We start from the raw sequence: 12,743 nt of genomic DNA, 5'->3' as shown, positions 1-12,743 counted from the left end.
TTTTGTGGTACATGGGCCTCTCACTGTTGTGGCCTCTCCCGTTGCGGGGTACAGGCTCCGGACGTGCAGGCTTAGCAGCCATGGCTCATGGGCCCAGCCGCTCTGCGGCATGTGGGATCTTCCCAGTCAGGGGCACGAACCCGTGTCCCCTGCATCGGCAGGTGGACTCTCAACCACTGAGCCACCAGGGAAGCCCTTGACTCTTTGTATAAGATGAGTTAACAAATATCGTGACCAAATGGTCATACCATTGGAAACCTGATAGAAACCAGTGTTCTCACATTACAGATTGACATCAGAGATTGACAGGAGCTACCCATCAGTGACCTTGAGCCCAAGGGAAACAAATAGCATATCTTCATAACCAACCTGAGGAAAGCCAAGGTCATAAACTTGTTCCATAAAACCATTGGGTCCTCTTAGGGGCTACCCAGTATTCACCATCTAATGAAAAGTATTGTTTATGACCAGGTTCAGAACAGGTATCATTAATTGGCCAGGTAAGACTTGAAGCTCCTCGATGGGCAAAGCCCAGGACTTCTACCCCTCAGGTACCTGAGGCCGGGGGTCTACCCCAGTCCTCCCCCCACCCCCTGGCTCCTAGAACAGCCTCCCTGGCCCCAGGGCAATGTACCAGGCTGGCACTGCCCTCGCCACCACCCCCCAGCTGCCCTCAGCTGTCTTCCCTTGTGCACAGCCCTCTGTGCTGTCCACCCCTCCCTCTGGCAGGTAGCAGGGCAATAGGTGGGGAGGAGCTGCGATCTGTGAGGACCAAGGTGGGGCTCAGGCCCTGTCCTCCTCCCCAGGAGGGGCTCCGTATGCATTCCTTGGTGCTCTCTGAGTGCAGCTGACGTCCTGCCCATTTGGAGCAGATGCCTGTGTGCATGTGTTTGTGTGCCTGTCCAATGTATATTGTATCTTAGCTTCCATTTTTAAAATTATTCTGTACAGAGAGATGCAGCAGGGGGGTGGGAGGGCAGAGTGGACAGAGGGAAGCCACCCTGCACCCGCACTGGGTGTCTGGGGTGGGAGCAAGAAGGCTACAAAGGGTCTGGCCTGGCCCAGGCCCCACCTTGGGCTCAGCACGAAAGGGCTTTCAATGAATTAAGTGAAAACTTTTTTACAAAAACGCAAAAATAAAAGCTCCAAATGTATTAGAAATAAAATATGAACTTGCAAAAAAAAAACTAATTGGACAGGTAATAGCATCTCACTTAGTGATATTGGCAGTGATACTAGCTTGCACAGTGCTAGAGTTTCTTTCTTTTAAAATAAAATTTCTAAGGGCTGTCCAGTTAGAGCCTTGGAGAGGAGAAATCTACCAAGGCAACCTGGGAGTACTGGACATAGGTAATTGGCCACAAACCCAGTAATTAGATTGATTTTTGAAACTTGCAAATGATTGAGCTCAAGCAAAAGTGTGAGGAGAAAAAAAAGTGTGAGCAGTTGTCAAAGTAATCAGTATACAGACCTAGTACAGCATCTTGGATCAGCTGTCTTCTTCAGATGTCTTTTCTTGCTGGTCTGGTAGTGCTGTTCTTAGTCAAAGTCAAGTGTCAGAAACAGGAGTTGCAGTTTATTCAGGAGAGGAGGCCTGATATGCAGTTTATTCAGGAGAGGAGGACTTCCAATATGGCTATAAAGAGTCCTTTATCTGATACCTGTTCCAGTATGAATAATCTCCTGGTTGCAGGTCATGGCACATCTGATCTTCATCCAAAGTTAGATTACTGTGATAAGCTTCGGAAACAAACTTGGAGTGTCCTTTTAATAACTAAACTTTATAATAATATAACAACAAGGAAACTATCTGGGAAATGAGTCTTAGGCAGTAGTAAATAAAGACCTCATTTAATAAAACTAGAATTTAATATCCACTGAAACAATCTATTTCTCTCTAAAATTACCCTAATTTCTACCAAATGTAGCCACATTAAGACTAATTGGTTTGCAAAATGTCTGGTTAATTGACAACCTAGGCTCTTGAAATTGGCTGTGCTGGAACTTTTCACAAGGAATCTCAGGTTGAACTTTTTAAAAAAAAATTCTCAGGGCCAGGAAAGCCACACTAAAGGCATGTCATAGATTCCGCCTGTGACAGCTGTAGATTTGGGTGCTAGGTTTGGGTGAATTTCTCTCTTCTCATAGTCTCCTGAATACCTTGAGATTCCTGTACCTGTTAGGAGGTGACCTTCCTTATTACCTGAGAAAGTTGCTAGGAACCTAAGAGTTTACAGATTCTGAAGGGATCAGGTAGAGAGAAAAGATAAATGTTTCAGTTCTACATACAGAGTTGTGAATTAAAGGTTTCTTTATATCTGGAAAACAGATTAAAAACAAATAATATTTCAGACAAAAAACAAAAATTGTATAACCATATTCATAATTTCACACAGTCTTATGTGACTAATCCTTGATCTTAATCTTCAGTTAATGGTTTTATGAAGCCATCAGGTTTTCCATCAGAAGTCTTTAATTTCTTACCCAGTTCAGTGGTATGATCTGAAAGTTATCAGAAACCTATACTTGTCCAAAAGTCCTTTCTGTGAATCTTCTTCAAGATGAAGCATTTTTGCAAAAACTTCAGAGTAAAATAATAACTGTCCATAAATGATAAAAGATTCAAAAAGTCAAGGCTAAAGACCTGATTACGATGCCAATTGACAAATAAACTTGGTTACTGTTGTGACATACAACAATTTAAGATAATTACTAGAATTATGACTGATAACATTTTACTAGGACATACCAGATTTTTAGGAGTTCTATATAATTTCTAGAATTTCTATATTGATAACATTTACCCATATGATATAACCTGAGAAGTTTTATCACCACTCAAATTTGACAATGCTTCCCATGTAATTTAACATACCAAATAAGACTAATTAATTTAATATTCCTCTCTCTGGGAGGGAGAGAAAACAAATATTTTGAGGCATACCAGGGACCCTTTGGAAAACCTCAAAGTTAACTAGAGGTCCAGTGAACTTCATTTAGAATTCGATCTTTGGGACATTTGTCAAAAATATCAAAAAGGTTCAAAATACCTAGTTAAATAGGATCATAGGTCACTGTGAAACAATACCCATTCATTTAAGCAAAGTGACAATAAAAGATCTCAAAGGTAATAAATCACTTAAAGGTAAAGAAAGTCACACAATCTCTTACCAAAAGCAGCTCGATATTTTAAGAGAACTTTGTGCTCTTAGAAAACTAAATTCTGGTTTTGTACACTTTACCTTTAAAAATCATTTTCTTAACTAAACTCAATCTTAGCCAATCCTGACCACGTACAAAACTCTTTTCTCAGTGTTCCTTTTCCTCGACCCTTTTACAACTTTCTGTATCCATATTATTTTGTCCCTTATTTTCTTTTCCATTCAGAAACAACCAGCTCTAAGACAAAACTACCCTTTTTTTCCTTTAACAAAATGCATTTCCATTCCTTATACCCTCTTTTAGTGAAAACATACTTCCCATTTTCCTTGGATCCTGAAATGTTTCCCTTATTATTTTAGTAGCTTTAGTTACACATATTATAATTCTTAACCTTAAAACATAGTTTCTAGCAAAAACTAAGTAAGCAATTATGAACTGTCTTTTCTGTTAGTATTCTTCAGATTGGCCAGCTTATAAATAATATTTATGGTTCTAGAAAACATTCTCTTTCTTACAGAAAATGTCTTAATGTGACATCAAACATATTAATAGTCCTAACTAACCTTAGTTTCTTTGAAAAAGGAAACCTATGCTCAGTGATTAATGTCCCAGTATCTTAGCTGGAAATGACCTGGGTATTCGATGGATTCCCATTATTTAAGTTAATTTAGCACAACTCTAAAGTTTCAAGTTACCAAAATCTGGAAAGTATTTTAGATAGACATCCCCAAAACACAGTTATTCCTAAAGAGTTAAAAAGTTTCATCGTATTGTTATTTTTTCTTGCTGAACAACTTTCTAACAAGAATAATAAGGTTTTATTTGATTTCTAGTATACCTAGGTACAATAAAAATATTATACTTAATGTTGATGACTCTAAAGACATGTCTGTATTAATTAAACCAACAAGCTTAAGCTAACTTTAATACCAGATATTAATTCAGTACTGAATATTTCCTAGATCACATAAGCCTGAAATTCATTCTAGCCAGGTTCTTTTGTATTTCTGAATATTTATATAAGTGTTTAATTTCCTTTAAGCCAATTAAACAGAGCTCTTTTACAAATTAATTTTTGCAGTACCACACATCTACAACACACCTATGTAAATATGAAGAAACACACAAACAGACACAGAGACCTCATAGTGCCCATTCCAAAATTTCAGCCAGGAATCAGGTGTAACAATATAAAACCCTCGGTTATAAAAGAGATTGAATTCAAATTGGGTTTCTGGCAGATGGAACAAATCAAGATCACCTATCTAGATTGCTAAAACCTTTTTACTAGTATTTATGAGAAGACACTTACGATTTCTATTTGTCATTAACAAGTCAAGTATCAAGTTATTTACCCTCCCTCAAGGCCAGAAAAAATTTCTTTTTCTCTGTTTACAAGCCTCTTAAGATAAATAAGGGGACATTTTGGGAGTGGTAAAAAGATTGGTGGGCTTTGGATTATTTCTGGAGCCATACCTCTGGTCCTATAAAGACTAGATTTGTAAAATAAGGACAGTTTTTTGTTTTTGTTTTTTTCTCAAAGAATTGGGTGGCCACCTCAGTGATTTCAAAGGACTGACATACCCCTTCACCTTTGTTGGAATGTCTTACTTTCCCTCATGTAGCTTAGGGAAGAAGCAGCATCACCCCCCTCCAAAAAAAAATTACTATCAGGTTCCAATTACCAGCTATGGTCAGTTTAGTCAAACCATTGGCTTCCTACCTCCCAACTTGGTAATTAATTTATTATTTTAATTTTAGTTAGTTGCACCAGGTCTTAGTTGCGACAGGCGGGCTTCTTAGTTGTGGCAGGTGGGCTCCTTAGCTGCAGCTCGAGGGCTCCTTAGTTGCAGCTCGAGGGCTCCTTAGTTGTGGCTCACCGGCTCCTTTACTTGTGGCATGCAAACTCTTAGTTGCAGCATGCATGTGGGATCTAGTTCCCTGACCGGGGATTTAACCTGGGTCCCCTGCATTAGGAGTGTGGAGTCTTAACCACTGCGCCACCAGGGAAGTCCTGGTAATCTGTTTATAAACACTTTTAAGGATTCTTCCTGGGTTTAAGAAATTATTTAACTGTGGCCCTCAGTTCAGCCTTTGATCTGAAGAGGCTTGCCTACAAGCCTCATGTAGTCCCATTCCTAAAGGTAACCATTTAATAGGATCTTCTGAGTAGAAAGGCAATTCAGACAGGAGATTATTAGTAGATGGGAACAGTAGTTAAAGTTTTAGGTACCTTTTATATCATTAATCTTTTATTAGCTTTCTACAACAAATCTTTCAATGAGGCTATTTTGAAATTTTGAAGCCTTTTGGGGCTTCTGTATACCAATTGAAATAGGTACAATATTTAAGATGAGAGCTCTCTAAAATTTTAACAATTTAGTAGACTTTCCCATTCAAAGGATCTAAGAAGCTAGCCCGACAAATACTTTTCCCTGCTAATATAATTTTAGAAAAGAGAAAAACTCTTACTGCTGTTGAAAAAAATCAGTTTGGGAGTGCCAGAAGAACCTATCTCACCATTTCAGGGCACAACATCCTTTAGTTCCGATTAAGAACTTGCAAGCATACATAAACCCAGCTGGTATTCCCATAGGTGACTGTCCATCTGGGAGCTGTTAGGCCTTTGAGGCACAATTTCCTATTATTTCATAGCCTAATTCAGATATGGGATATGAGATATGATCTGCACAGCTTTCTGAGGACAGTGTTGTAGATCAAATATGTGCTGCTTCTGAGTCTAGCCCCAAGGAGTTAACCTTGGGTTGGTTTGACTCTTGTACATGGCTCAGTTTCTCCCTGTGACAGTCTAAAACCGCCATGGGTGCTGAGGGCACTAGGTTATCAGCCTCTGTTGTGCCCCGTCGGATGAGCAGTATTTACCTAATGGTTGTAGTGGATCTCCCTTATTCTTCAGAGCTGAATAATTCAGTCTCTCATTTCACTAGCAAAAGCTTTGTTCAGAACATATATCAACTCATTTTTTTCAATGTAAGCCAAAGTTAACAAAAACCCAGCCACCTATGTTTCCCTGGGCCCCTTGTCCAGATCCCTGAAGTCCTGCCCAAGAACTGCACCAGTGCCCCTTAAGACTCCAAGCCTTAAGTGAAACAGCTCAAATAAAATTTCAGGATCGTTACTCAAACAATGAGATCCAGATATTAGGAGAGCTCACCAGAACACCTGAGGAGTACTGAGAAGTTGGTGGGGCTCAATGGACCCATGCTTGGTACTGAGCACTAGCTCTGGGTCGACTCCAGGTGTTCACTAGTGGGTATCTCTGATATCCTGCCAGCTAAACCATGCATGTCAACAAAAATGAATCAGTCAATCTGAGAAAGAAATGCATGTCAACAAATGCATGTCAACAAATGCATGTCAACAAAAATGAATCAGTCAATCTGAGAAAGAAATGGAAATTTTATTTGAGCCAAATTGAGAACTGTTCTGCCCATTAGAAGTCAAAGCACAATAATATAAGTTTTTTGAGACAGAGGGCGGTACATCAAATGATGTAATATTGACGGTTTACACAATCTAGTTTTACAGGAACAAGGTTGTAAGTCATGTGACCCCTTACAAGATCAAGAAAGAAGGTTATCTTTTAAGGAGTTGTCTTGTTGATGCTAGGAAAATGTTGCACCTTGGGATTGGGCTAGTATTCTTGGGGAAGATTTGGTCAGGATGCATAATGCAGATATACAGTACAGAGTAGGGGGGAAAGAGGAGGCCAAAGGGCAGAGAAAATATTTTTACGTTTAAATTTTCCTAGTCTTGCCATAAAGTATGAATTTTATTTCAAATCCCTGTAGTATCAAGTTATGTAATTCTTAAATAAGCTAGGGCCTGTTTTTACACTTTTTTCCCTTTTGGAGTTTTGAACCATCTGTATTTACTTGTGTTCATACTACATTTGCATGGATTTTAGACACTAATTCAAAATATGACTTTGTTTTGGTCCTTATCAAACATTCATGATGTTCTAGTTATTGAACAAAGTTTAAATGTTTCTGTCATCTGTGGCCTCAGAAATTATAATCTTAAATCCGTGCCTTAAGATTTTACTAATGTAAGACACTGCTAGGCATGGGTGATATTGCGAGGAACAAGGTAAACAAGGGTCCTGCCTGAGGGCCTTAGCTGCGTACATAATGGGAACACAGTAGTTAACAGGCAATTAGAATAATGTATGTTATGGAACACTTTAACACTGTGAACACAGATATTGAGTCAGGGATGGCTTCCAGATGCAACGAAGTCTGAGCTAAAACCTTAAGAATGAGTCAGCTGAGTATTTGTTAACCAGGTGAATAGCCTGTAAAGTGTTTGCTTATAGGGGCTGAGAAGAAAGAAGACATTTGGAGACCAGAAGAAAAAGAGCATTTTGCCGCAGGGTAACGCAAAGCACTTATCTGTGGAGGGTAGAGCCAATCAAAAGTAGGGAGTGGCAAGACTGGCTAGAACCAGTATCCTCAGGCAATGGGTTTAAGTCATTCTTACTTCCTGCAGTGAGGAGAGTGGACTGAAGTTGACTGTTGTGACTGAGGGCTTGGAGACTTTTTCAGTATTACAGGTGAGAATTGAAGATAGCCTACATGGACAAATCAGATATTTGGAAGGTAGAACTGAAGGGTGCGGTGACTGAATGAGGGAAAAAAGGGATTCAAGAACAGGCCCAGGTTTCTGCCTTAGATAGATTGATATGGAGATGAGGGAAGAACAGGTTTTAGACATGGTGCATCTGAGTTGAAACATTCACTTGAACATTCCATCTTATACATTATTAGATGTAAAGATCTAACACTTAGGAGAGAGGTGGACAGGCTATGAATTTGGGAATCATCAGAAGATGAGTAAGAATGCTGTAGGGAGAGCAAGTGTGGAACCCTAAGGAGCACTCAACGTTTAAGGGGTAGACAGAGGAGGCGCCTGCCCTGTCAGTGCTTACTTAGAGAGGAACAGGAAATTAAGACTCGCAGGGGAAAGATGGCTCCAAAGAGAGTCATTAACATAAGAAATGCTGCTAATAATTAGGGCAAGTAGATAAAGACTATGAAGTGACCCATAGATTCAGCAATAAATAGCTCTTTTCTTTGGTAAGCGTGAGGAGATAAAAGTGTTTCTTTTAGTTTTTTAATAAAGGAAAATCTATTCCAATTACTTTAGTTCTCCCTCAGATTTTTAACGCTGTAGTTCCCAATTGGTAAACTCCTGAGACTCTGATGTAATTGAATAGATTGAATGAGTATTACAATTTTTTAAAGAGTAGATGTGGTTATGATCGATAGAATTTTTAAATCATTAGAAAATATGTTTGAGTTCAGAATAGATTTGGGGTATTTTATATTTTTCTCATATCAGCAGAGACCAAAGTGATACTGCTGTCATTTAAGTGTCTGAAATGTTTTGGCTTTATAAAGGGAGTCCTTCAGGACTCTTTCATGATCCAGCTGGTCATTAGATGGTTATGTCAGGGAGGAATAAATTTTCCTCTACCCTTCTATGTTCTTCTGGCTCATCTAAGAATTAAATTGACATGAGGCAGATTAACAGAAAATCAAAGTTTAATAATATGTATATGTGGGAGAGATCCAGGAAAACTGCGTAACTCAATAAAATGACTGAAACCCTCACTTTAAATACCATCTTCAGCTAAAGACAAAAGAAAATATGGGCGTAGTGGTTTGGAACTTAAAAGAGGTGTAAGACAATTCACAGGAAGATGGGAATGCAAATGTTTGGTAAACAAATGTTTGCTGGGCCATGCAGAAACAGTGGGACACACAGTAGGCTCTGGTCTCTAGACCCTGCTGAGTTTCCCCCATAACACCTAGCCAATATTCTTCGCAGGTATCTCTAGTGATAGCTCTATTCCAGGAACAGACCCTCTATCTAAAATTTTTTTAGGCAGTGAGAGGGGAAGGTCAAAGTTTCTTCCTGAGTCTTTTGGGCCTTAATTGTTTTTAGCTCAAAATAATCCACATGCCAAAGAGACATTTTGGGGTGGTACGTTTTGCTCCCCTGCAGTTATATTCATTTAATGGTAATTCATCAAGATGTGTACTGTTCTGTATGTGTGTTGTAGTTAAATTAAAAGTTGTGGGGGGTGTGTGGTTTGAAGTGACTTGAGGGATCCCCATAACTCTACAAGAACTACTACATTGAATCAAGATTTCTGATATGCCTGTGTGAAATGACAGGAGCATTACAGCATAGTTCTTCCCTCTCTTCTTGTGAGGCCCCAGGTTGTGGTAGCGCAGGGATGATGTTGCTTCATACTTTTTAATGGAGTAGTGACGACTTGGGATTTATTCCAGACAGACCCACAATTGTCTACGTGTCTTATTTTGTATATTTAAAAATTGGGGGAACTTAAACCCAAGCATGCCTTTTCAGCCTTCAGTTTGATCTCAGGTGGCCTCAGCTTGCAGACGCTTGAAGCAGGGTTTCGGTTCCCAGCCAGAGATTGAGGTCGGGTTACGGTGGTGAGAGCACCAAATCCTAGCCACTAGACCAGTGGTCAGTGACAAGGCCCTGGCCCTTCAGCTTTGCAGAAAAGAATTCCCACAAAGACGGAAAGTAGTGAAACAAGTAAAGTGTTTATTAGGAGGAAGAAAAGAGTATACAGTACGTGTGGATAGACACACAGGCAGACTCAGAGAGTCACGCCCTCGTGGTAGTTTGAATCACTTATATGGGGTGTTTCTTCCCGGTTTCCTTTGGCCAATCATTTTGATTTGCCTGGTTCAGAGTCCGTATTTGGTATATCTCAGAATCCTCCCATGTGTGCATGCACATCTCTTAGCCGAGATGGATTCTACTGAAGAGGCCTATGGGTAGTTAGCATCATTTACTATGGGGTGGCACCCCCTCCCTTTTTGACCTCCAAGGAGCCTTTCTGTGCATGTGTAGTCAGGGAGGTCTCCTGACTTCAAGAATGAGAAATATGTGTTCTCTTATCTTCTATCTGGGCAGGTCCCAGCCTCCTCCTCCTATTTTCATCATAGAGTATCCACAGAGAACAAACTCCAGCTGTTTGCCCCAGGGGCCCATCTATCTCCTGCCTCAAGTTTAATAGTAATGTGAAGCTGCTGTAGAGAGGGATATTTCCCCCTCTGCCCCTCTTGAGTTCTTGTGGCTGGACTAATAATAAAATGGACACAAGATAGATTAATAGGAGAAAAACAAATTTTAATTCATGTGTGTGTGGGTCCCACAGAAATGGGACCAAAACAGTGGCCAAAGCAGGCAGGTTTTTTACTCTCAACAAAGAAACAACAAAGTTGTGAGGGCAAAGAAACTTAGGTTTGGGGTGCCCAATTAGTGAAGAATCTAAACAGAGTTTGGACTTGGAGTAGTAAATTTAAAATGTAACAAGATTTGTTTATATAGGTTTCCTGCTTCTCAGACCAGATTCCCTATCTTTGACAATAATGTTGTCCTACCTCCAGATGCAGGGAATACACATTTCACATGAGATTTGTTTCCTGCTTTCAGGGAGACAGGAGTGTCAGAGTGTCCCTCTTGCACTGGCCATCTCTTGAGTAACCTTAATTCAAAATAATCAATGTGTCACTGAGGCACATTTTGGGGTAGTCTACTCTGGGCCCCAACAAAGCTATTGTTCCACTTGTAGTCCACTTAAATTTGTTTTAACACAGCAAGATACACACATAGCTTGCTTGTTTCCATTTTGCTATTATTCTTTATATTTTTATCTTCTGATACAGCTGAGGTTCTACTTGGATTAGAACTACTTGGAGGACTTATTAAACACACATATTCCTGGTTCCACCCAAGACCTACTGAAAAGTAATTTCTGCGAATGGGGGCCTGGGAATTTTCATTTTAACAGATTCCCCAGGCAGTTCCCCAAGCGATTGAGAACCACTGCTGTACCATTCTAAGCAGGCTTTCAAGCATCAGTTCAACTTTTTTTTCTCTATGATATTATTGTCTTTGCTTATAGGAAGGTTCCCCTCAGAAGCCCTATCTGTACTTCTCATTGGCTATAGATCTGCAACTTTGTACTTAAAACCTTCCTGCAATTTTATATGGTTTCCGTCGATAAGTCCTCAAGTCACAGGTACTCAGCTCTGCCACTGTACCATGAAAACAGATATAAACAATACATGAATGAACATGATTATATTCCAATAAAGCTTTATTTAAAATTCATATAATTCCCACATGTCATGAATTTTTTTTTTTTTTTTTTTACTTTTTCCTTTTTTTTTTGGCCATGCCACTCAGCTTGTAGGATCTTAGTTCCCTGACCAGGAATTGAACCCGGGCCCTCAGCAGTGAAAGCGCAGAGTCCTAAGCACTGGACCGCCAGGGAATTCCACATGAAATGTTGTTATTGTTTCCCAGCCATTTAAAAATGAAATTCTGAGCTTAAAGCCCATTCTGAAAGTAGGCAGTAGACTAGAATTGACCCACAGGCCATAGTTCACCAACCCCCTGCTCTAGATTATTGCCCTAACACAGTGTCTGTCAATATACAGTAAGTATTTGAGTACTGAGTGAGTGAATTAATTGTAACACTCTGTGCACTGCTTTTGCACAGAGCAATATGTTGTTCATCTTTGTGATAATATTACCTAGTGTACTAACTGGTTCAGAAATGTTTGTCAGCTCACTTTTCAACTTTCTCCTAGAGTTAATGCCAGGGTTATCAGTGTTTTCTATTTGCTTGAATCAACAGCTTTTTTTTCCCCTGTATGTCTGAATAGGAAGGCCCAAACAGTTTGATTAATGAGGAAGAGTTCTTTGATGCTGTTGAAGCTGCTCTTGACAGACAAGATAAAATAGAAGAACAGGTATGTATATTATTAAAAATTATTTAAAATCCTTGATGTATGTTATTCATATAAATAGAATTTGAAATCATGATCCTAATAACCTAAAAATGAACTCTTGTCTACAGTGAGTCACAAATGTAGAAGAATCTTTATAAGTCACTTTATTGACCAATTTCCAAGCAATAGAAAGAAGACTAATGATTGTTTAAAGCAAATATGCATAATTAACATGAAATTAAATGGAAATATTCTGCCTGTTCCCCTTGAAGTATCCAACCTATTATCATTCTGTTAATACAAAGTATATATTTGCTCTGAGTAAAACAGTCTCTTTGAATTTCTCTTCACCACCAAGTGCCATATGAATTCAAAAGGAAGATGACCAAGAATTTATTTTTCTTCTATGTTAGTACCGTTCAGTTTTTATTAACCCATTTATTGCTTTCACTACCGTCACCTTAATTACTTCCTCACTTTTAACTTTGCTCAGTGTTTTTTCATCATTAAATTCACAGCAGTTATACCCAGCTCCTTCTGTGGAAATTGAAGGAAGGCATTTCTAAAATCCTTTAACTCTAGTTTCAAGATTAATTTGATCCTTTACCTTTAATTCTGCAACAATGCAGTTACCATATATTACCACTAGATGGTACTTAAAGATGAATTTTAGTTATTCTTCTCAAGACTTTAAGCATCTTGCAAGTAAATCATATGTGTATCAGTTTTATACTACAAATTAACTTGCATAGAAGAATTGGCTTGTTTATTCCCTCTGAT

At 39.1% G+C, this 12,743-nt stretch overlaps 1 protein-coding gene across 3 annotated transcripts in view; it reads left to right on the top strand.

The window, feature by feature from the left end:
- The window catches only part of CERT1 (ceramide transporter 1), a 132,452-nt gene that overhangs the window by 91,257 nt on the left and 28,452 nt on the right, over positions 1–12,743 (top strand). For all 3 annotated transcript variants that reach the window (XM_024732779.1, XM_024732780.1, XM_024732778.1), the window contains one exon: positions 11,898–11,984. In XM_024732779.1, coding sequence (XP_024588547.1) covers positions 11,898–11,984 — 87 coding nt within the window. The remainder of the gene's footprint in view (positions 1–11,897; positions 11,985–12,743) is intronic.

The sequence above is a fragment of the Neophocaena asiaeorientalis genome, unplaced genomic scaffold, assembly GCF_003031525.2.
Source record: "Neophocaena asiaeorientalis asiaeorientalis breed wild unplaced genomic scaffold, Neophocaena_asiaeorientalis_V1.1 scaffold515, whole genome shotgun sequence".
NCBI classification, from domain to species: domain Eukaryota; kingdom Metazoa; phylum Chordata; class Mammalia; order Artiodactyla; family Phocoenidae; genus Neophocaena; species Neophocaena asiaeorientalis.
This window is presented reverse-complemented; position numbering and strand designations above follow the sequence as displayed.